The sequence below is a fragment of the Heptranchias perlo genome, chromosome 11 (genome assembly GCF_035084215.1).
Source record: "Heptranchias perlo isolate sHepPer1 chromosome 11, sHepPer1.hap1, whole genome shotgun sequence".
Taxonomy (NCBI): Eukaryota; Metazoa; Chordata; class Chondrichthyes; order Hexanchiformes; family Hexanchidae; genus Heptranchias; species Heptranchias perlo.
Window position 1 is genome coordinate 47,177,515 of NC_090335.1, and position 26,286 is coordinate 47,203,800.

General features: G+C 43.0%; 1 protein-coding gene across 1 annotated transcript in view; it reads right to left on the minus strand.

The window, feature by feature from the left end:
* The window catches only part of LOC137327284 (sodium/potassium-transporting ATPase subunit alpha), a 45,705-nt gene extending 23,230 nt beyond the window's left edge, over positions 1–22,475 (minus strand). The window contains exons 1-3 of the mRNA XM_067992937.1: positions 22,345–22,475; positions 5,615–5,734; positions 5,430–5,489 (exon numbers count right to left, since the gene is read on the minus strand). Coding sequence (XP_067849038.1) covers positions 5,430–5,489; positions 5,615–5,734; positions 22,345–22,356 — 192 coding nt within the window. The 5' untranslated portion in view covers positions 22,357–22,475. The remainder of the gene's footprint in view (positions 1–5,429; positions 5,490–5,614; positions 5,735–22,344) is intronic.
* Between the last annotated feature and the right edge of the window lie 3,811 nt (positions 22,476–26,286).

Sequence of the window (26,286 nt, forward strand, 5' to 3'; positions counted from 1 at the left end):
TTCTGGGAAATTAGGTTAAGGGATAGGTCAGTACAGATGCAGTGGCAGACATTTAATGAGATATTTCATAACACTCAGCAAAGATACATTCCAGTGAGAAAGAAAGACTCTAGGGGAAGGATGTACCATCCGTGGCTAACTAAGGAAGTTAAAGATAGTATCAAATTGAAAGAAAAAGCATACAATTCCGCAAAGATTAGTGGCAGGTCAGAAGATTGGACAGAATATAAAAAACAGCAAAGAATGACTAAAAGAATAATAAGGAGGGAGAAATTAGAGTACAGAGAAAGCTAGCTAGAAATATAAAACCAGATAGTAAGAGTTTCTTACAAGTATTTAAAAGGGAAAAGAGTAAGTAAAGTGAGCGTGGGTCCTCTAGAGCGAGTCTGGGGAATTGATAATGGAGAATAAGGAAATGACGAATGAACTGAACAGATATTTTGCGTCCGTCTGCACTGTAGAGGATACAAATAAAATGCCAGGAATAATGGTGAATCAAGAGGTGGGAGGGAGGAACTTAAAACATTTACAATCACCAGGGAAAGGGTTCTGAAAAAAACATTAGAACTAAAAGCTGACAAGTCCCCAGATCCTGATGAACTTCATCCTAGGGTCTTAAAAGAAGTGGCGGCAGAAATAGTAGATGCGTGGGAATTAATTTTCCAAAATTCCTTAGATTCTGGAAGGATCCCATCAGATTGGAAAATAGCGAATGTAACTCCTCTATTCAAGAAAGGAGAGAGACAGAAACCAGGAAACCACAGGCCAGTTAGCTTAACATCTGTCATGGGGAAAATGCTAGAATCTATTATGGAGGTTATAGCAGGGCACTTAGAAAATCTCAATGCAATCAGGCAGAGTCAACACAGCTTTGTGAAAGGGAAATCATGCTTGACTAATTTATTAGAGTTCTTTGAGGAAGTAACAAGCAACGTGGATAAAGGGGATCCTGTGGATGTGGTGTACTTGGATTTCCAGAAGGCTGTTGACAAGCTGCCACATCAAAGTAAGAGCTCATGGTGTAGGGGGTAACATATTAGCATGGATAAAGGATTGGTTAGCTAACAGGAAACAGAGTAGGCATAAATGGATCATTTTCAGGTTGGCAAGATGTAACGAGTGGAGTGCCACAGGGATCAGAGCTTGGGCCTCAACTATTTACAATCTATATCAATGACTTGGATGAAGGGACCGAATGTATGGTTGCTAAATTTGCTGATGACACAAAGGGAGATAGGAAAGTAAGTTATAAAGAGGACAAAAGGAGTCTGCAAAGGGATATAGAAAGGTTAAGTTTGTGGGCAAAAATTTGGCAGATGGAGTATAATGTGGGAAAATGTGAACTTGTCCACTTTGGCAGGAAGCATAGAAAAGCAATATATTATTCAAATGGAGAGAGATTGCAGAACTCTGAGTTAGAGGGATCTGGGCATCCTAGTACATGAATCACAAAAAGTTAGTATGCAGGTGCAGCAAGTGATTAGGAAGGCAAATGGAATGTTGTCATTTATTGCAAGGGGAATGGAATATAAAAGTAGAGATGTTTTACTACAGTTGTACAGGGCATTGGTGAGACCACTTCTAGAATACTGTGTGCAGTTTTGGTCTCCTTATTTAAGAAAGGACATAATTGCTTTGGAGGCGGTTCAGAGAAGGTTCACTCGACTGATTCCTGGGATGAGAGTGTTATCTTATGAGGAAAGGATGGACAAGTTGGGCCTGTATACACTGGGGTTTAGAAGAATGAGAGGTGATCTTATTGAAACATAAGATCCTGAGGGGACTAGAAGGGGTAGATGCGGAGAGGATGTTTCCCCTTGTGGGAGAGACTAGAACTAGGGGCCACAGTTTAAAAATAGGGGGTCTCCCATTTAAGACGGAGATGAGAAGAAATTTTTTCTCTCAGAGGGTTGAGTCTGTGGAACTCCCTTCCCCAGAGAGCGGTGGAGGCAGGGTCATTGAATATTTTTAAGGCTGAGTTAGATAGATTCCTGATTAACAAGGGAGCCAAGTATAGGATGGTTACCTTTAATTGCTGTAACTTAACTGTGGGAAAGAGACTGAAAAATCTGCCCATCTAGATCCTAAAGAACTATGATGTCAATTGGTCTCTTTTTAACTAAGTAAGGTAGTTTAACTTGTGGGGAGATTAGTTTCCCAAGGTTGTGAATCAAATCATTGTTTTTATGATAAAACGCAACACTAATACATTAAACCATCACTGAGGGGGAATAAGCAACAATTTAGGAAAGGGTAGGATTTAATAGATTTATCCTTTTTAAAAAGTCTTAATTAATATCCATCAGATGTAAAACAATTGACAATGCATTCCAAATTGATCTGCAAGACTCCAGGTCAAGAAACTCCCGTAAGCATTGAAAATGGTTCTCTACACTTTCCCTTTAACTGGACAATCAAGTAAGATTGAGAGGAGGAGGTAATCTGTGGAAATAGCCACTAGCTTAAACATTCTCAAAGGTGGATTACAGGGATTTAAACAGGACTAAGCAGGAAGTGATCTGCCATATAACAGGTTTTGAAATCCCAAATCACTAGACCAGGAAGTCTTACTCATTACCGTAACTGCTGACACAAACTCCGTTGCCCATAGCATTCTTCGGGAAAGAGGACACAATGACCTTGAACTAGTGAACTCTCCCATCACTATATAAGTAGTATTACATAGGCAGTTTTCCGTCAGAGGGAAAAACATAGCTTAGTGTTTGACAAGATTTGTGGTAATCCTTGCGGTTAGGAGAAATTCCTTTGAGATTAGGCTGATTTTACCAGCACACTACAATATGCTTCAATTACAAATAAGACATAGTCAACAAAGGATGAAGCATTTTGCAGTACACCCATCACATGTGAACATCACTGTACTTAGCCACTAGCTCCTGTGGTTTGTTTTTAAAAGTTATTTTAGTGATAGTAAGTTAGAAGCCTCCCCCTATGACTGTCTTCTAACTGAAGTACAGTACAGAAGTCACACACTTATATTGTCTACTCTCAAATGTAGAGTGGATAAGCTCACAACACCAAATAGATCATGTTCAATCTTTGGCTGGTGCCAGACATACAACACCAACAAGGGTAGCAGTGGACGCTAGAAAATGCTACAGATTCTCCTCCAGACCACAAGCCCCTGCTGGAGAAGAGCACATATGAACATCAGGCAAGGACAGGGTAATGCTCAACTGTGATGGCTCCTCATAGTGAAACAGATTCACATTTGCACAGAGGCCACTTGGGGAAGATGTTAGAAGGTTGCCAATGCCTGTGGAACAGTACCTCAATACGAGTCACCTTTTGCAGGAGTGGAAAATATAGTGAGAGGTCAAAAGAGAGAAGCAATTGAGTTTTCCACCACCACCTCCCCAAATCAAACCCTTCGCTGTTAAGAAGTTTCATAGAATCATGACCTCAAATGGCTTTCAGAAAGTTAAAGAGCAGTTCGTCTTGGTATTGGTGAAGTAGAATCACATTAATCACTGTATATTTAATTGACAGATTGGTGTAGAATAATAAACCAAGATTCCTGCAACCCACCAGGGACACTATTTTAAAAATGAGCTTGATACAAACTGCAGCTACGCGTCCCTGCTGGGCCCTTTTATGACGGGACCATATATTTCACCCTTTTTAAGAAACATTGGGCCAGAATGTACTGTAGCTGGCCAATGAACGGCAGGACTTGCCCATGCCCGTATACTTTCCATGAGCTTTTGAGCTGAGAGTTGCCGTAAGTTAGAGATCCAATCAGCATGGCGCCCTCTACAGAGCATCTGGGACCTGTGTGAACAGGGCAAGCAACCGTGTATCTCCTTAACCAATCAGATTGAAGAACTGTTATTTATTTTAATTCGTTCATGGGATGTGGGCACCGCTGGCATGGCCAGCATTTATTGCCCATCCCCAACGAGCAGCTCAGAGCCTCAACCAGGAAGTGTAAGTGAGACTAGCGAAATCAATGTCAAATCAGGTACAGAAAGCAAAATAAAGAGAGAGGGGAAAAGAAAGATTGGATTAAGAGAAAGAGGTAAAGAAATGAGACTCCACTTATAAAAATTAATATTCAGTGCCAGAGAGTGTGTTTGGCAGTAATTAAGACTTATCATGCCATTAAAAAGGGTACTTAGACTTAAACTGACAAGCCCTAACTTTCTGTGGCGAGTTTAGTTCATAGCTACTATGGGAATTTCATTCCGTTTAATGTATTTGAATGGTGAGTCAGAAAGTGAGATGCCGTTTTCGCAAAGCTAACAGCAGAACAGTGCATCTTGGACAGCAACTTCCAGATTTTCACACTTAACTGCGCATCTGCCCTCGCCTGAAGTTGCTGTCCAATATGCACATAAATAGCAGTGAGCGCTGTTAGCCTCACTGTTTTGACAGGAAATTCTGGCTCATTAATGCCAACCCACATTAAACTCTCAACATATTTGGCAGACATTAAGGACAACACATACATTTTGTTGAAGAAAAACAAAGTAGCTGAAATTTAAGCTTGAAATTATTGCGAACAACTTTCATTTACGTAGTGCCTATAATTGTCCCAAGGCACTTCACAGAATCGTAATTAGTGGACACGGAGCCACAAAAGGAGATATTGGGAGGGGTGATCAAAATCTTGGTCAAGAGGTGGACTTTAAGCAGGGTCTCAAAGGAGATGAAGAGGTGGAGAGATTTCAGGAGCGACTTCCAGAAGATGCTGTCTAGACAGTTAAAAGCACCACTGCCAACGATGAGGCAAAGTGAGGAAGGGGGGGAAATGAGATGCACAAGAACCAAGTTGGAGTAATGCAGAATTCTGGGAGAGGGGACGTTTAGGGTTGGAGAAGGTTACAGAGATAGGGAGGAGCAAGGCCATGAAGGGATTTAAACACAAGGATGGGAATTTTAAATTGGAGGTGGTTGGGGTCCAGGAACTAATGTTGGTCAACAACGACCACGGTGATGGGTGAGTGGGACTTGGTGTGGGATAGGACAGACTTTTTAATGGAGCGGATATGGAATTGGAAGCTGAGTGCAACGTTGAATAGGATGCGACCGGAGACAGTGGCCGGAGAAGTGACACAGATACGGAGTTTGTGGTGGGGTCTGAAAACGTTGGCTTTGGTCTTCGCAATGTTTAACTTAAGGAAATTGCAACTCATCCCCAAGGTAAGATTTCAGACAAGCAGTCTGACAGCGCAGAGACAACAAAGGGGTTGAGAGAGATGGTGGAGAGGTAGAGCTGAGTGTCGGCAGTGTGAGTGTGGAAAATGGAAAGGCAATAGTAATCTGTTAAAATTGCACACACCACTTTTTGTTTAGGGCAGAGCCACATTATCCTACATTTACAAGTGTACAGACTAAACATGGCATTTGTGGAAAATTTACTGAACACAAAAATAATGTATAAATAACCACTGATGAACATCACCTACCTGAGTCAGGTCTGTACCATATTTGCGATGAAGTTCATCCAGAGTGAGTTTATGATCATCCTGGAACAGGAAAGTTGAGCATTAGGTCACCTCAAACATTTTTCACATGAATCAGGCAGACAGTTGAGACACCAAATAAAATGAATATGCCCCACTCAAGAAAAAAAGGAAAAGTGTTTCTATACCAGTGCCACTTCTTTCTTAAGTTCATCCATATCCTTTTGTTTAGATTTCTTATCTTTCTTCTTCTTCGGCTTAGTTGCATTCTCTGATGTTGCCGCAGGCTCATACTTGTCACTTGCAGTCTGGAGAAAAAACAATTTAAATATATTAAATGGATGTGTATGCACAGAAAATATCACACTGGTGAAAAATCTACCTGGACACAAGAACTTTTAAAAAAAAAAACCCTCCCCTTCTTACTCCAGCCAATTGCTAAACTGTTATATTAATGCCACAGAAGTCTGTGCATGATGCAATTCGCCCTTACAGGGTACTGTCTACCAACCCAAAGAGATACTTGGATGTTTGCAAGACAGGTTATTAGGAACATGAGTAGGCTATTTAGATCTTCGAGCCTGTTCCGCCATTCAATGAGATCATGGCTGATCTGTGACCCAACTCCATATACCCGCCTTAGCCCCATATCCCTTAATACTTTTGGTTAAGATCTAATGTTTTGCAAAACTTGAAATTCAGCCTTGAAGGTGATTTAAAAAAAAAAATTACATTCCAGTTTTTGAGCTCCACAAACTGACAATTTGGTGCTAACTTCTTCAGTCCCGCCCCCGGCACTGCTGACAGAAGCTGAAGGTAGCAACTTAAAATTCCAGTGCAGCTGAGCATGGTGGTTAGATCAGTATCTTCATTCAGCTCAATGAAATGCAAACTTTGCACACTCAAGGGCCATTGTGCTCACCAGCTTCGCCACTGAGTTCAAGTGTAGCTCTTGTAATGCATCACCCTTCTAATGGGAAACAAATCAACAAAAGTTGCTACCAGTTGTGCTGCCTGCTGCCCTCCACTGATCATAGACTGTAAAAATCCTCTGCTTTAAAAAGATCTCTCTTTATGCTTTTGCTAATTTTTTTATGACTTTTGCATAGTCACTTTTTCTAGATTCACAGCTCAACAGTAGAGCACACATTAAAACAAATGAGTGAACATTAATGATGTGTCATAGCCAGATCCAAAACCTTTACTAGAGGCATGCGGTTAGTTATAAGCACAGCTGAGTGATGTTTTAGTGCATCTCCCTCTACCGCCTGCCAGTCAGAACAGCTATTTCTCAGCGATGTACTCTACTAAAGTCAAGAAAATTTAAGCAGAGATAAAATAGCAATCAAAAAAGTTTTACATTAGATTGTTGGTACTGTACTGAAAAATTTAGATTTTCCTCAAGTTTTACTGTCTTTTCTCCAACTCAAGAGATAATTGAGGTAAAGGCAAGAGAGACAAAATGGTAATAACAAAAGTTTGTTTTTTGGAATAAAGCCATGCATAGCAGCCGACAATGGAGCGGTTGCAACCGTCAAAATAGGAGGTCACGGCTATCTTTTCACACACTTTCCCCTCCTGCATTTTTGCATTTCCTGTTTGTCATTCCCTCTCATTTTACTTTCAACTCTTCAAGACTGTTTAGCTTCATTTTCTTATTTTTCCAGTTTCTTTCATCCATTGATAGATTTCTTGCTTGCTGTCTTGATCCCAGCTGTTTCCTCAGACCCCACAGCAATGTTGAACTTTGATTTCCAGCTCAAGCCATTAACACTGTTGTAGGAGCCAAAGTCAGTACAGAAACAAAGAAGTGACGATTGTGAAGTTTCTGATCAATCATAAAAAAATGGCAGACTGAAACCATTCTGATTATGGGTATAGTTAGTATTTGGAGTTTTTAACCATGAACAAAGGGGCTAATTGTAACCCCCCTATGACGAGCGGGAGAGGGGGGTTACAAATGGATAACCCGGCCCCAACATGCCTACTTTGAGTTTTACCAAGGCAGGTTGGGGGACGGCCGAGGTAGCTCGCTTTGGAGAGGCGGGTCGATAATTATAATATATCAATGAGGCTCCATGCCTCAGATATTGTCAGCGAAATTAGAGGCGAGAACCGCCAGGTCCAGCTGGTAAGTGCCTTTCCAGCACTGCTTATGGACCAGGTGGAGCAGGAGTGCTTCCCACCGGCCTCCCCAAACAAATCTGCCGCAATCTTCTGACACGCTCCTGCCCCCAATCCGATCTTTTCTCTCTTCCCCACCTTCGTGATCGTCAGAACCCCTCCCCCTGATCTCTCTCCCCCGGCGATCTGATCTCTCCCTCCCTCTTCTCTGGTTCCCGGCTGTGGCCTTGTACAGCAGGCTTTCCCGCCCGGCAGCCTCTCAAGCTGGCTGGCTGCCGGGCAGGAAACGGAGTAAAAAGATTTTAATGAGGTCCCGCTGTTAAATTCGGCAGGACCTCCATCTTCCCCATCAACTGACAGGCGCCCCCACTCCATCCCCGTAAATATCGGGGTAGACAGAGCTTAATGCAGACTTGTGCATCTATATGTAGATTATGGATTGAACTTTTCCTTTAAGGAAAACGTAGGGCATTAAGACTAAGTAAAAGGACAGTACAAAAACTGTACTGCATCACATTTAACCCACGTCAGATTCTGGAGCACTTATATCAGAAGAGCCACTCATGCAGTGAGTGGCAAAGGTTAAAACTCTTGTTACTTAACAGTTCCAAAACTTTCTGGACCCTCCCCTCAATCAGCTAAAAATAAAATTCCTGGTGTGGACCATTGGTTTGATACCATTATCCACCATTTGCACTACAACGTAGATCACTCTTAGACTCCAGGCACTAAAAGGATATTTCCAATGTTAACAAATCATGGGATACAAAGGGTTTGCATTTTACATCCCCTCAGACTTGCTGTTTTTTCCCTAGCAGTACACAGCCCTAGCAGGAACAGTAGCTCCACTGGATTTAATTACCACTAAACCACAGCCTCATTCACTAGACAGACTTCAGTAAACAAAGTTACCCATAACCCAAACCAGACTTACAATTTGCAGTAGCTTTATAGCTGAACTACATTGAGCTCTTCTTCAAAAGCCAGACTGTCTTCCATTCTTTACATGCTGGCAACAGTCTTGGGGCTTAAAGTTACCTAGTGACGTTTGTCAGATATGTAAAGTATAATCAAATGCTAGTAATGAGAAGCCTATTCCACCCGCACTGGGAAAAAACAGCCTATATCAGGACCCAATTCCTCCGGACTGGAATTTCTGCAACTCAATAAAGGGCCACCTGAGAATACGTAAGCCCGTAAATTACTCCGAGTGGTGAACCAGTAGTGGTTGCCGTTAATTAGATTTAAATTCACCCACTAAGTTACCGGGTTCTTTTGGGCTGCAACTTCCTTGGACTATGACTTCAAATAACATCAGCATTCTTTCCTGGGCAGTAAGAATGGTGAAAGGATCTCTAAGGCCCGCTCAACCAATCAGCTTGAAGCAAACCACGCTGTGGGAACCAGGAAGTGTAGTTCATAGACAAACAGCACAGACTAAGAACCCAGATGTGCCCAATAAGGTATTATAAAATGATAGAGAAAGTGAAATAAGAGATAAAAAGAGAGATAAAGATAAAAAACGACAGAGATAAAAAAAAGTTTTTTAAAAAATTTAAATTTAAAACAATTTTTTTTTAAAAATGAACCCTACAAGTGGCCAGGATCATTTCAAGATTAACGGCAAAATGTCCCAAATACCGCCCAGAAAATAGCACTGCACAAGTTTTCCCAATTGAGGCCCATCGGCAGCCAAGCAGAGTGGCAAGATTTCCAAATTCTATGGCCCTGAAATTGCTTTAAAAAAGAACGGTGAGCTCAACAGCGCTCACGTTGTTAGTGGTGAAATCGAGGAGCAAGTTCTAGTGTTCGCACATGCGCAGTCAAAGGCGGAAATCCAGAACTTGCTCCTTCTGGTTCGCCGGCGATATGACAGCTTCGAATTAAAGGGATATCACAGGCTGGAATCAGTGGAAACATTGAACCAGAGCCAACTTGCTCTTCTGCCCAGCTAGACAGTAACTAATATCACCACAAAACAAGTAGGCTTAAAAATACCAGCTCTAAACTAAGTTTTAACAGGTGATAAGTCTTAATGACTGCCAAACAACTAAACATTAACTTTTAAAAATGTGCAGTCTCGTTACTCCTTATTTTAATAGCTTTTGGTCATTTTTTAAAAAAAAGTTTCCCTTCTGTCTCTTATTTAATTCGATTATTTCTCACCCTCTCTTTATCGCTGTCTATAACTGTTCTTACAAATGATTTTAGTGTTGCAACTTTCACTTCCTGGATTTTACGTTCCAGCTTGCAGAAACCATTTGCAGTGCGTCAAAAATGCTGCAATCTGATTGGTCGAGGGGAGAGTGAGATACTCTCGCCTCTCCCATGGGTCCTAGTTTCGCTGGAGCTAATGCTGGGCTTTTCTCAGCTTCCTATTTGAGGACATGCACCCAGTAAAGACCACAGTAAGTTAGTATAAATCTATGGAGCGACGAGCATTGTTGGTTCGCCACTCCAAGCAATTTCTGGGCCATTATTTTTCTTCTTTGTTGACTTACCAGCATATTATTTTCAGTTGCTGTATATACTATACCAGAACCTCCCTAGCCACCGTCATAGGCTAAACCAGACTGCTCGCAACATCGGTGTCCTATTCGACTCTAAGTTAAGCTCCTGACCTCATGTCCTCTCCATTATAGACTGTCTACTCCCACCTCCGTAACCTGGCCCGCTTCCAATAATACCGCAGCTGCTGCTTAAACTGTCATACAAGCCATTGTTACTTTCAGACAATACTCTCCAACCGGCCTCCTATCCTCCAGCCTCACATTAATTTCAACTCACCCAAAACTGTTGACCGTATCCTATCCTGCATCAAGTCCCACTCACCCATGTTCTCGCTGATTTGCACTGGCTCAGAGTTCCCCAGTGCCGTACATTTAAAATTCTCATCGTAGTGTTTAAATCCTTCGTGACCTCACCCCTCGTTACCTCTAACCTCTTCACCCCCCCGATCTCTGCATTCGCGACTCTGTCCTCTTATGTATTCTCCCAATTTTGGTGACCGTGCCTTCAGTCACTTAATCCCACGCTCTAAAATTCCTCCCAGACCCCTCCACCTCTCTCCTCCTTTAAGGCCCTCTTTAAAACTCATCTCTTTGACCAAGCTTTTGGTCATCCCTCCTAATCTCTGGTTTAGCTCACCATCCAATTTTCCTCCCACCTCTGTAGAGCACCTTGTAGCATTTTTCTGTATTAAAAATGCTATATAAACACAAGTTGCTGTGTGTGTATACATATATCTCAAACACACACACACAAGCATGTCATTCTTGTTGACGTATATATGCTAATAAAGGTTTTCTGCAATGGTAGCTAACACTACCCTTGGGGAGTTAGGACAGAGGATCTTAATTTGTAATGGAGTTTTCCAACACACAGAAGTTTTATAACCTTTGTTCTAAGGTATAAGACAAAAGTACTTAGCTTGGAGTAGTCAGGTGAGTACAAGTTAGTACAAACAGAAATTGGGGCACTGGGAAGAACAATGTGAAAAACAAACTGCAAAAACAAATTGAGAAAAATGCAGATCAAAATAAGATGGCCATTACCATGTTTTACAATCTTAACACAGTTTTTAACAGCTAAAGGGATGGGTTCTTGTAGGAATCATGAACTATAATCGTGAGTTAGAAAAATATCCTTTGCGTTTGGATTAATTATGGCAGCTTTCCTTCTAATATCAAAAGTTCCATTATAGGAACATAGGAACAGAAGTGAGCCTGTTTCACCATTCATTTAGATCATGACAATCTGTACCTCAACTCCATTTCCTTGCCGTTGCTCCATATCCCATGATAACCTTACCTAACAAAAATCTGTCAGTGTCACATCATGCTGCCAAAATGATCTAGCAATACTGGAGTGTCCAACAAAAAGTACTGCAAAATTATGACCTACATAATGATGAGCAATCAGAGCATGACTCTTCAACCTACAGGAAAATCTAATCCATTGTACCAAATACTAAAGTTGTGCTAAAAATTGACATCTTCAGTGCCTGGTCACCTTAGAACAGTAGTGTATGCTGATAAAAGTAAAACTTGAATACAGCAGTCATTAACATCTGATAAAAGTCAATTTTCATAATGGTTACAACTCACCCATGACTGAATCTTAAGTGATATAATGGGAGAAATATCCAGTGTTTCATTTTTTAAATTTCTAGTCATCTCAGAATGGCAACAGACCTTCCCGTTTGTTCTTCCCTTCCCTCCCCCCTTTCCCTGGCTCTGTACTTGCTTAAAAACGTTAACTCTTTTACATCTTCCATTTTTGACAAAAGGTCTTCAATCTGAAACGTTAACTCTGTTTCTTTCTCCACAGATGCTGCCTCACTTGCTGAGCTTTTCCAGCATTTTCTGTTTTTATTTCAGAATGGCAAGGACTGTTCAAGCAACTTTTTTTTGCTGGAGAAGAAATTCCATCTGATTAAGACATGTACTGCCCCCAATGTCAGTACAAAACAGATAAATTTTAATCTCTGGCTAGACTGTATGACTTATAATTATTTTATTCCCAGCACCTCAGTCTAAACATGGGATTCTTCTCAGCCAATTCTTGTAGATAATAGCTAAATGTTTTGAAAAATGCAATCTCTGCAGCCCAGAATAGACATTAAAATGGCATCAGGGAAAAAAATTAAGTTCATCTCAAAACAGTCAAGCAAATTTTAATTCAAAAATTGGGTGAAAGAGTTCAGTGATTTACCGCAATCCACCCAGACTTATAGCTCTGTAAAATCAAAGAGCATTCAGAACTGTGAACACTGAAAAGGGCCCCTTTGAGGATTAATTTTTGAAAACTGAAATTTGGGTCAATTTAAAGTCAGCTGTTACACATTGAGTAATCTTTTCAATTAGCCCAGAACACACCATTCCATTCGAAAAAAACAGAATAAAGCTTTATTACTGAAAGGTGGGAAAGGTATATCCAGCTGCACAGCTGAACTTTTGATGCCCAATTCTTCAGTATTGTGGCAGACCTACAGAATACACAATCAATTCTAGTTTGACTGGGGTCAGTGCTCTTCAAGCAGAATTGAGCCACTAGTTTAAATAAAATGTGCATGCACTGTAAGCACCAGATCACAATACAGACACACATTACACATGGCTATAAATGATCCACATTAAAAGCTGAAATTGGCAGCCATACAGTACATTGTTTTGGTTCTGCTCATTACACTATGGCTGCTAACTAATATCAGAACAGTATGTCCAAAGAACATGCAAATGTTTTAAAATACTGTCTTTCTACACCTGTGGAACCGTGTGAGCACGCAAGATTGAGAGACATTATTGATCTTGTCAAGCTACTCAATTCAAGATGATTTATCTATTCAGTTAGTTAGGTTTAGCTAAAAACGGTGAGCTGCAATCTCCCTCTCACCTGACGATGGAAAAAGCCTCCGAAAGCTTGTGATTTTCAAATAAAACTGTTGGACTATAACCTGGTGTTGTAAGATTCCTTCCATAAAAGAAATGAACTGAAGGTACAGGCTACACTGCACCTTTATCTGAAACACTTCTACTTGTATGCATATTGCAATGTTGGAGATTGCCTACATAACTACTGAGCCTACACTTCAAAAGTAATTCAGTGGCCATGAAGTGCTTTGGGACACCCTGAGGATGTGAAAAGTGCTATATAAATGCCATTCCAGATGCAATGTTGATTTTAGATCTTCGTAATCTTCCTAACCTCACCATATCTTTGTGCAATTTATATTTTCTTACCCCCTTTAATTCTCTGCCCCGTGTCCTGAAAACACTTATATTGGGGTATGGTACCACGGGTACAAGTTGTTCTCTGGTATCTCATCTAACCACCTATCATTCATGTCAGACGTCAGTGAACATAGTCAGACTACTGCATCATGGAGGAGGGAGAGACCAGACACTGATCCTGTCCTCATCTAATATCTACACTCATGTCTTTTACAGCAGGCAGGGCTGTATAGTGATAAGGAGTGTGAATCCTGGATGATATTGTTTCTCTAGTCTAGGAGACCGATTACAGCACCATTACCACCACAGCTGAGATGAACTAACTCAGCACACACAAACGATCGAACCTGGGATCTTCCTGGTAGATATGCTTCACTTCCACTCCACCCGCTATTTACAATCGTGACATTGAGCAAGCTTGGGGATGACCCTTTGCCGTATTACAGTTCTGCTGTAGTGCAATTTTAGCAATTGAGCCACTGGCAAAAGCCAAGTACTTCATTCTCAGACCAACTTACACCAAGACTCCGTCTTGTCAACTAAATCTCGAGCATACACAATACTCAAAACTAGGAAGCGGACAGGCTACAGGCAGATCCCCATGCCTTTCATCAGCACAGATTCCTACACTGTTCGCAAACTCAGTGTCCTATTTGACCCGGAGCCGAGTTTCCGATCCCAGAACCTTGATCACCTACTTCCACCTCCGTAATATCGCCGTCTTCACCACTGCCTCAGCCCATCTGCTGCTGAAACTTTCATCCATGCTTTTGTTACCTCCAAACTCGACTATTCCAATACTCTCCTGGCCGGCCTTCCATCTTCCACCCTCCATAAACTTGAGCTCATCCAAAATTCTGCTGCCCATATCCCTAACTCACACCAAGTCCCGTTCACTCATCATCCCAGTGCTCATTGACCTACGTTGGCTCCCGGTCCACCAACTCCTTAATTTTAAAATTCTCATCCTCATAGTCAAATCCCTCCATGGCCTTGCTCCTTCCCATCTCTGTAGCCTCCTCGAGCCTTACATTCCTCCAACTCTGACTTCTTGTGCATTACCCACTTCGTTTGCCTCACAAATGGCGACCATGCCTTCAGCCATTCTAGGCCCTAAGCTCTAGAATTCCCTTAGCAAACCTCATTACCTTTCCCCACCTTAAAACCACTCTCTTTTACCAAGCGTTTGATCACCGGTCTTAATGTCTCCTTTGGCTCGGTGTAAATTTTTGTCTGATCATGCTCCTGTGATGCACCTTGGGATATTTTACTAATTTAAAGGCACAATATAAATGCAAATTGTTGCTGTTAAAGATAATACATTTTATAAAAATACACAGGACACGAGGTATATGTACTTAATTTTCCAAATAGATATGTCTTGCACATATATTCAACCTTTTCCATTTCTTGGCATTTAGATATTTTAGAAAAGGCAAATAATTCTTTGTACCAAATACTGATATCTGAAAGTAAATTGGACAATACAAAAAAAATCAGCTTGAACAGAAGTGCATAATTAAAATCAATAATTTCTATGTACAAGTAATAAAGAGGAATCATCCACAATACTTGCGTTTTTGACAGAACAAAATGAACTCCATTCTATCTAAATTCCAATAATTATTTTTTGACATATTTTGAAAAGTTGTGCTGTAACCTCACTCCACCCTGCATTTACAGTCTTGTCACTATAAGTTTACAGATGTCCCTTTATTGTATTAGTTATAGCACACTGCCCATATCCCAACCCTTCCTGGTAAGGTTCACAGTGGCACGAGTGTTAATCACTACCCTCTTCCTGCCTTTGAACAGTATGCACTGTACAGACTTGTTCCTGTTCACTCCACACCCCACCCACTTCGCTGAGGTCAAGAATCCTTGGGAAGAAAAATTCAACCAAAACGCCTTTTAAAGAAAGACCATTTGAGTGGTTTTTTGGTTCAATCATGAATGTGCTTAATAGCCTTAAGACAAAGAAGAGAATTCCTGTTTATTTTTTGATCTTGCCTTAAAACTGAGCACAAGGACAAAGGGAATTATAATTTACATGGTCAAAAAGATTGAGGAAAACTTTGAATTGTTCTTAAATGCAATAGCAATTAAGTGAAAACACTGAAGTCCGTGGTTTGCCAAGAACAACATACGTTACTTATACTAGAACCTCTTTACTCTACCCCTTAAATCACAAAGTAGACAAGAGTCTGAGTTGACCTGCTTTACGGTAACAAAATAAAACAGATCTCTGCGAGGAATGTTTGGCAAAACGTCAGCTCTGCCGTGCGGGCTAGGCCGAGCCAGAAGCAGTATATAGTGCCTGCTCAGCAATGTACACACCAAGTTTGAGCAAAGCAATATTAAACAAGTACTTTTTCCCTTGCAGCAGAATGATAGCTTTCTCCTGCTAAGACTGATACACACCTTCTATTCATAGGCTATTTATATTTTGCGGTTGGTAAGCAGCTTCCAAATTCTTCTCACTTTTCTGTTGCCTAACTCGGGTAATTCAGTCTTTCTGCCATTTTTTGTCTAAATTAGAATGTAACCATTTTTCACCTTTATATCTTACTTTTCTCTGTTTTTAAAATGGTAGAGAAGGAACAGATGCTCACGCGTGTATTTTAAAATTATTGAACTGTCACAAAGCCCACCAGCTGACTTTATCCATCTCCGGTTTAAAAAACACACATATGTATGCCTAGCATAACTCATTGTTTTCAAATGCAAAACAACCAAACTCAGTATCTGTTCCCACTTTGAGCCTCCGCGCATTTGAAAGATTATGCAGATGGCAACAGCCCAGTAAACTCAAAGCAGACAAGCAGCACCAGACTCCAATAACACTGAATTATATTGTTCTCACACACAGGAAGAACAAATAGAGGAACAAGACCAATAGGGAGCTTCTAAAAATCAAGTGATCTAATCTCCTGACAAAAAGCTAGGAAGTCGGGTGATGAATAATTTTCCCATTTACTGGTGGATTTGTGAAGTCTGATTAACTCAAAGTTGTAAAACCTGTAGTTGCCCTCAAGTACTAATTTATGGGGAGAACACAGAAGTGAACCATACAGATCAGAAGGCGCGCTAGCTTCAAACTCCACTCTGTGCTAAGTTAGCCAACTGTAGGAGCACTATAATTACCTTCAGCACCTTTGTGCAGGGTGGGGAGGGCTGCACATGTGGACACCAGGTCAGGATCAGGTGTGGCTGTGGTGGCCGCATCTAGGACAAACAGCCACTTAAGTAAGGAATCAAAGGGCAACCAGCATGCATGGAACTGAACCCCAGCAAAATTCAATGCCTTAAGATGATGAGGCGTGGAGCAAGTTTGGGAAAGACTATCATGGCTGGTAGGGTATGAATTCATCTTCCTAAGATAGGGAGAACTACTCTCACCTGTTGCACCAGCAAATTTACTAGCATTGAACATTCTACTTTAATTATCACAAACCGCAGCCGTCAACTAGAATAGCATTAATGGAAAAATGGTAGGGAACAGACAATTATGTTGAGCATGAGCTCTTCTCTACGCTGTCTTTGCTATCAGTATATAATTTAACACTGATATTACCCTGCACTATTTTTATCCTCTGTCTGTCAAGTGCAGAAGGACATCAGATTAAAGCAGCTTTCCTCAGCAACCAGATGTTTTTACTTTCTTAACACTTTTACTGAAGAGTGCAAGTATCTCAATTTATGAAACAATCCTGAACAGTTTTAGCAAATTAACCACCACAAAATGTTGCCTGGATAATCCAATGACTCTCCCTCCCTACATTGTGTAGAGGTTTATTATACCAAGAAAATACTTTAGTAAGCATGACTTGCAACTACTCCCTTACAGGTCACAAAAACATCATATTTTTCAAGGTCTAAATCCTCTCTTGAATCAGCTGAGTATAAGTGAGGAATTGGCAGTCATGTATGAAAAACTCTCCATCTCAACACCTCAGACTCCATGACACCAGGGTACGATCATAGAATAAACCAAAGACAAGTGAATCCAGAATTTAAAATAAAACAGTACCAACAAGTAATAGCCTTCACTCCAGATCGGTTCAGCACCAGGACTTCATAACCAAATACGGCCTCTGGCCTAAATCCTAAAGGTTAGTCAGAAAAAAAGCATCCCAATTTGCTGCCCACTTTCCCTATATGAATCAAGCCTCATCTTGCTTTTGAACATTACGTTGACAGACATGTGCACAGACTGCAATTTGACTGAAAGTACACTCCCTAGCATTTCCAGAACTAAAGAAAACTAACTTTCAACCCCTCCCCCAAACGTAATGTTGATCCCAGGGCTCCATTCTGAGTGAACAGCCAAGACTGTTGACCTTCTTCCAATGCAATTCTCAAAACTACCACAAGGAAGCATATGACAATAGTCCAAGCTGACTTGTCCATCAACTTTTCCTCCCATGTCATAAAGTATCCAAGTGTCTTTCTTGACATCACAGCTATGAACATATACCGTAATACGTTGTGGCACAGTACACTGCAGCACTAATGCATTCTGCCACATCATATTAATTCATTAATAAAGGATCAGGCATGTTGATAAATCAATGCATTATTTTCATATTTACCATGAATATTGCAGTATAAACAAGGCGGCCGCTAGCAGAATAAGAAAAATGGGTCAATTATTGGTTAGGAGGTAGGAGACAGAGTAGGGATAAAGGGAACATTCTCTGATTGGCGGGATGTGACAAGTGGTGTTCCCCAGGGATCTGTACTGGGGCCTCAACTTTTCACTAAATTAATGACTTGGATGAAGGAATAGATAGTTGTGTAACCAAGTTTGCAGAAGGTATTAATTTAGACGGTGAAATAAACTGTGTAGATGACAGCAGGAAGTTACAAAGGGACATAGGCAGACTAAGTGAGTGGGAAAAACTATGGCAGATAGAGTTCAATATGGGGAAGTGTGAAGTCATCCACTTTGGATATTAGAGAGCCAAATCAGCATATTTTCTTAATGGGCAGAGTCTAGGAGCTGTGGAGGAGCAAAGGGATTGTATACAAATCACTAAAAGCTAATGCACAAATATGAAGCATAATCAAAAAGGCTATAGGAATGTTGCCCTTTATCTCAAGGTTAATCAAAAATGAGGGGGAGATGTTTCAGCTGTACTTGGTCAGACCCCATCTGCAGTACTGCACTCAGTTAGGGCACTGAACCTCAGGAAAGATATACTGGTCTTGGAAGGGGTGCAGCACAGATTAATCCAAAGGATATGGCTTACAGGGTTAAATTACAGGGACAGGTTGCAAAGATTTGGCTCGTATTCCCTTGACTTGGAAGCTCGAGAGGTGATGTAATTGAGGTGTTTAAAATGATAAAAGGGATTCAATAGGGTAGATAGAGAACCGAGTGTGAGAATCCAGAAAGAGAAGGCATAATCTTAAAATTAGTGCTAGGCCATTTATGAGTGAAATCAGGAAGCACTTTTTCATGCAAATAGTAGTGAAAATCTGGAACTTTCTCCTCCAAAGGGCTGTGGATGGTAGATTTTTCTTGAGCAAGAGTATCAAGGGATATGGAGCAAAAGCAGATGAATGAAGTTGAGGTACAGCTCAGCAATGGTCAAATTGAATGGCAGAACAGGTTCGAGGGGTTGAATAGCCTACTCCTGTTCCTATATTCCGGAGTCAGGTTGAGACTGCAAAAAAAGATGCCACGTTATTTTTACATAATTGGCATATCAAGGTACAGCAGAAGTAAATGACATTTTGCACCATCCCAAATTTTTACTTTGCAATGCAATACTATTCATTAAGATTTACACTTTTCCCTCAACTGATCAGTTGCATCTCTTACCTTACATAACTTGCTCATGTGATCCATAGATTGGTAGAGTTATAAGAAAGTTTAAAGAATATTTCAGGAAAAAAATTAAACCTTAAAATTTAGAACTGGTCTCCTGAAAAGGCCGGGGTGGGGGGGTGGGGAGAAAGAAGGCTTCTTTTTATACTGCCTAGGCTCAGGCACAGAAACATGACTCAGTGTCTGAACATCACATAACTACACCAGAACTTCAGAAATGGCAAAATGACAGCTCAAATTTCAGAGCAACAGCCTAGAGTAATCGTTTGCCATTCAGTCTTACATAAAAACAGAAAATGCTGGAAAAGCTCAGCAAGTCAGGCAGCATCTGTGGAGAAAGAAACAGAGTTAACGTTTCAGGTCGAAGACCTTTCATCAGAACTGGAAGATGTAAAAGAGTTAAGTTTTTGAGCAAGTTCAGAGCCAGGGAAAGGGAGGGGGAGGGAGGGGAGGAAAGAACAAAAGGGAAGGTCTGTGATAGGGTAAAGGGCATGAGTGATTAAGTGACAAAAAGGGATGATGGTGCAAGGCAAGGAAGGTGGTAATGGGACAGGTTAAGAAACAAAAGATTGATCTAGAGTAGCTGTAAATGGCAGCAGCAGAACCATTACCAGCACTAGCTGACCAAAAAAAATGGGAGTAGTGGTTATGATCTGAAGTTATTGAAATCAATGTCGAGTCCGGAAGGTTGTAAAGTGCCTAAACGAAAGATGAGGTGCTGTTCCTCGAGCTTACGTTGAGCTTCATTGGAACAGTGTAAGAGGCCGAGGACAGAGAGGTCAGAGTAGGAGTGGGACGGAGAATTAAAATGGCAAGAGCGGAGGTGTTCAGCAAAGCGATCACCCAGTCTGCGTTTGGTCTCCCTAATGTAGAGGAGGCTGCATTGTGCACAGCGGACGCAGTATACTAACTTGAAAGCAGTACAAGTAAACCGCGGTTTCACCTGGAAGGAGTTTTTGGGGCCCTGGACGGTGGAGTTGCATCTCCTGCGCTCGCACGGAAGGGTGCCGTGGGGAGGAGAGCAGGTGTTGGGGTGATGGAAGAGTGGACTAGGGTGTCGCGGAGGGAATGGTCTGTTTGGAATGCTGAAAGGGGAGGGGAGGGGAAGATGTGTTTGGTGGTGGGATCACGCTGGAGGTGACGGAAATGGGGCAGGATGATACGTTGAATATCCAGGCTGGTGGGGAGGAGGGTGAGGACAAGGGGGACCTCCACGGTTCTGGGAGGGAAGGGAAGGGATGAGGGCAGAAATGCGGGAAATAGGACGGACACGGTCGAGGGCCCTGTCAACTACAATGGAGGGAAATCCTTGGTTGAGGAAATAGGAAGACATAGCGGAAGCACTTGTTGCGGAAGGTGGTATCATCAGAACAGATGCAACGGAGACGGAGAAACTGGGAGAAGGGAATAGAGTCCTTACAGGAAGCGGGGTGGGAGGAAGTGTAATCAAGGTAGCTGTGGGAGTTGGTGGGCTTATAACAGATATTGGTTGACAGCCTATCCCCAGAAGTGGAGATAGAGAAGTCGCGGAAGGGAAGAGTCAGAGATGGGCCACTTGAGGGCAAGGGAAGGGTGGAAATTGGAAGCAAAGTTGATTAAATTTTCCAGTTCAGGGTGAGAGCAGGAAATGGCACCGATAGTCATCAATGTACCGGAAAAAGAGGTGAGGGAGGGGACCTGAGTAGGACTGGAACGAGGAATGTTCCACATTTTCCACAAAAAGGCAGGCATAGCTGGGACCCTTACGGGTCACACAGCTATCACCTCATCAACACATTTAAAACGTACACACAGAATTTCTCTATCCACACTCCTCCTACATGGACCCCGGATCAATGCCACCATTATAAAGTCCAGTGAATATCATGGAGTGGTGGGAGTTTTAGAGATCCATGTTTCGCACTCAAACACAAGAATGGAGCACTGCATACCAGCCTCTGACCACAATAAAACTGACTGTTCTTAGAATTGAGTCAACAAATTTTCACAATTGCTAACAGAATGGTTATACAGGAATGGTATGGCAATAATTAGTTTGATTTTTTCTAAATTGTATGTTCTTTGCTCCTGGGGAAATTACACCACTACTGTACCTGAATTCTAGTACTGATATGGCAAAATTCTCAGTGTAGAACCAAAGGCAAGAAATAAGGACACCAGTAATATCTAAATGGGATATTACCTCCATTTTTCAACCAAAATAAATTCCTGGATTAGCACGCTTTAAAACTGCACTCTGGCGTAAGTTACAGAGCAACAATCACTATAACCGATGTAGCAGGCACAACGGTTTGTTGGAATTAAACTTAAGATTTCATAGCAATCAACACAATCAGTGCCATGTACCTAATCAGAGAACACTGCCCAATTTATAAAACTGTCAAAATCTCACTTACCAATGTCCCTTTCATTAAAAACAATTACACACAGGAGACCTACTAGCAGCATTCTGCCCCATGTGGTTCAATCTCAATGTTAACAACAGAATTGACTGGAACATTCATTCACTCCTACACAATCTTACCTCTCACCAGTAGCACACCACCAATGCCTTTCACAGCACATTCACCACCAAATCATAAACATAGCACAAAAATCCCAGGACGGAACTGACAAATCTACTGTCCTTCTCTATCCGGGATGGCAATCTGGAAATAAAATGACCGTTCTCTCAGATTCCTCGTAACACAACACTTAGTGACATGCCATCATTAAACTTACCTACTGATACATAGCTGACCCCTCTGGTTGAGAGGATGTGGCGATGATGTCGGAAGACGCCGCTGTACTCAGTAAAACCTGTACCCTGCCCTCAAAAACTGAGGCACATTTTATAAAATCACCCTGAGGACTTACACCAGCAACTGTAAGAGTCTCCGCTCAGTTCAGATTACACTAGCTCTAGAATTAGTAACTTCAACTCCTTTAAGGACTGTATTCCTTCACCTTGGTTACAATACTCGGGTAGATGCACTTCACACACTTTTACAGTACAATCGCTTATTCCTCTGCCCAAGTTTCAATGCAATGAAACCTCGAGATCAAATACAGTTTATCCCAGTTTCCAATTAGGAATCCTGACGCGTTGCCTCAATTACATTCTGTCCAGATTCCGTCATGGGAGACTAAGTTAGGGCCTCATCCACTCACCCCATCCCCACCTCGACAGTCTCACCAACTCTCTCTGCCACCTGTAGGGGGTCTACAGGCAGATATCGCCTTTACTTACCCCTTTCCCCATGTTCCTTCTAGTTGTGATCAGATTATAAATAAAGTTTAAAAATTATTAAATAGAATAAAATTGTGAGGTGAAGTGGTTTTCCCCCCACACGTGTCCCGAAAACTACCCTCACCACCGGAACCGGATGAAATGTGGTGAAAGCGCGGGCGTGGGCCCTTAAATAACTTTTCCGGGCCGGTCCCGCCCACCGCGCCGGCACCAACCAATAGAAACACTCCATCCCGCAGCTGCGCAGAAGGACCGAAGACGCGCGTCGAACGCGCTGTCGGGTTGTCCAATCGGAAGGCGGCTGCTGCTGCCCGGAGCCCCGCCTCCCCGCCCACTGTAAGCGGCGGGTGATTGACAGGAGAACGCGGAGCCGGACGACGCGAGCCATCGCGAGCTCGAGTGATGAAAATACCCCAGCGCTTGAATCGCAGGGGATTTTCACATCCTAAACAGAGAGATTAAAACACTGGGAAACAAACACCACATACATCGTTCCTCGGGAACGCCAATAACTTTGAGAGAAAAGGCATAACAACTTTTTGTACCTCAAGAAAAAAAAATCTCCCAACTTTAGTTCTGAATCTTCCTTCGGGGACGGGAGAACTCCCAGTGTTTTCATGTCGACGATCCAGAGACTAATCACATTCATTAAACGTCCAGCGCGGAAAAAGAAAATGTTGTTTAAGACAACGCGAAACGTATTTTCTTTTCAATCTACAACACTTACACTTGTGTCTCGGTGTGTGAGTGAAAACTGAGGCCCAAGTGTCTTCAAGGAAGTTTACAGTAAATTAAAACTCGACAACTTTAATCATGAACTGAAAACTGGACGGGAATTTACAGTAGTGCGATGTCCCTTCTCACTCATTCTGCTTTGGTGTTGAGCAATGCTATATGCATATTCCATTTCACAAAATTGGAAAACAATCTTAAAAGTATTGTATAAAAATGTAATTTTAAAAATGCTTCAATCGGTTTGCTTTACAATTTCTTACGAATGTTTCAAGGACAGACTTTTGTGCTTCAGTCGTAATCGCCGTCTCGAACGGCCGTTGGAAATCAGCGAGCCTGAAAAATCCCACTATTCGATGTCAGTGGAACTGTAATTAAATTCTTAAGGTAATGAAGTCTTTGTTCGCCCTCTGCTGGAAACAGCCTTTCCTCTACCCAGCCTATGCAAATCATTTAATAGCAATTGTGTTATAGATCAGAGTCTTCACATGTGAACACTTAATTACACAGGGAGCTACATTTAAACGATCCATCCACTGATTGGATTCAGACAGAGCCAGTGGGAGCAAGCTTTAGAAAATCAGTGATGCATATCGACCAGTATTTAAAGAAATAAAAAAATAACCTATCTGCAGTAAGTTAGAGAGCATCAGCCTTGGCTCGTTGTGCACTCTTGCTTCAGAGTCAGAAGTTCAAATCATATTCCAGAGACTTGAGCACATAATCCAGACTGACACTTCAGTGCAGTACTGAGGGAGAGCTGCATTGTCGGAGGTACTGTCTTTTGGATGAGAGACGTTAAACCGAGTTCCACCCCTCAGGTGGACGGGGGCGCAACACAGTCAGGCTGACCACAAAGATGTATGAAGGACCCATGCCATGGCAACAGGATGTCTTTGTGAGAAAGGTTCTGTTTGGAGCTTATGGATTCGTGCCAGCGGACATCTTCTGCCTGCAGGACTTCCCGAGGAGCAACTATTTCGACGTGACCTTCAAGAAGATGCCTAAAGATGTTCCAGGCTTTCAAGGAGAAGGGGAAGGAAGCGTGTTTTCGCTCAACGCGGAACCAGTCTTCGCGCTCCTGCAGGAGAAGTAACGGACGCTAACAGTCCACATGTTCAATCCGCATGTGCTCATGTTCCTCAAGCAATACGTAGGCGGAGCATCGACGTCGCGGACATGCATGGGATCTGGACCAGCAAGAGGAACATCCAGGCGAAGCTGAGGGCAGACGCCAATGGAAACACCATCAAGCTTCGCAACTGTGACAAGTCAAGGGTACGTGGTGTACCTGGGGCAGCCCAGAATGTGCTGATCCTGCGGTAAACCCAGGCATGAAGCGGCGTCCTGCAAGGCGGTGATCTGCAGGAAGGAGGGCCATGAGGCACTGGACTGTCAGGAGGCCAAGTGCTGCAACCTTTGCGGAGAGGCCGGTCAACTGTACAAGACCTATCCAAACCGCAGACTAAGCTATGCGTGGGCAACGAGAGGAGAGGTGACGCAGGAGAAGAGAGCAGCAGTCGTAGCTGCCACAAATGAGGCCAGACCCCTCCCGCACTGCTGTGGTCCTACGTGAAAGGGCCAACGACCAGAAGGAGGACAAAGAGCAGGAAGGGAGTGTTGAGGAAACCAACCAAACCCTGACATCCAGCCCCGAAACTACCCGAGAATGCAGAGCCAATGGAAGGCGAACCAGGGACGGATGAAGGATGGATGATACAAGCAAAGAAAAAGAGGAAGTCCTGCAGGACCAGAGGCATGAACGCCAAAGGTGCGGCCAGCAGCAGGAGGAGCGTAGAGTCCCCAACAGACAAAAGCAACCACTCCTTGGACGACGACCAAGGAAAGGGGGGAAAACCCCACCTTCATCAAAGGAAGAGGCAAAACGAGACGGTGACCAGTGGCATCGACAACATGCTCCAACTCCAGGAACTTGGGAGCAGCAACACCCAGTTTCAGGGAACTGGGAGCAGTGCCACGCCCAGCGCACCCCAGCTCCGGGACACTGGGACCAGCAACGCGGAGAGCGAGGTCCTCCAACTCCAGGCAACCGGGAGTAGCAACGCAGAAAGTGAGGTCCCCCAACTCTGGGCAACCGGGAGCAGCATGACGGATGCGGAGAGCGAACCCCAGCGACGGATGAGGAGCTGAACCTGGTTGTGGATCTCACGGACATGCGACCACCAAGTGAGGACCCTCCCCCAATAGAGGACAGGCTGCTTTCCTCAGTCCAAGGACTGTCCAGAAGTTCCTGCACACCACACAAATGCAAATGCAGAATCTGGACCTAGGGTCCCTAATGGACGGTAATGTAGAACCCGGACCGATGCAAGAGTAAGACCTGAATGTTTTAGTTTTCCTCCAGGGTCAAGAGGGACTTGCTGTTCTTGCAGGAGTGCAGGATCCCGCACCTCAGCAACTACCAACGGGCAGTCAATCTAGTCAGGAGGCAACTATAGTTGTTCCTCAGGCCTGGGGATTCTGCTGCGAGGAGGTCAATTCACCATCACTGCGGTTAAGGAGGTGGAGGGGGGCCGCCTGCTCATAGCAGACATTCTGTACAAGATCGCCCCGCTCCGACTGATCAATGTGTAGGCCCCGATCCTCTGGAGCGAGCGGATGGAGGTCTTCCAGCGCCTCCCAATACTGCTGGCGACCACCAGACCAACTGATCTCACCGGAGATTTCAACTGCATCATTGATGCAGCTGGACGCTTCAGCAGGAGCACGTCCAAACTCCAGATAGAGGTGGTGAAAGACGCAAAGCTTCAGCAACCCTGCAGATGGAGCACCGCAGAGATACACCTGGTCCAGGCCAGACGGGTCCATCCGTTCCAGGATGGACTTTCTTTTTGTGTCTCCAACACTCAAGGTCAGATCCACCGACGTCCAGCTGTCTCCTACTGTCAATTGCAGGAGGACCAGAGGGATATGGAAGCTTAACGTGAGACTGTTGACCCGAGAATATTGAGGAACTAAAGAGGGATTACATAGGTTGGAGGACTGTGAAACCCCCCTTCGACTCCACTGGTGGGAAACGACCAAAGCCAACATAAAGAGGTTCTTCATCCTCAAAGGTGTTCAGAAGGCGAGGGAGAGATAGAGGGAAGTGTCACAACTCCAGAAAAACATGCAGGATCTGCTCCAACTGCAGTTGATGGGGGGCGATGTCGGGAAGGAACTCCAAGGTGAAGGGCCAGCAAGCCCCGC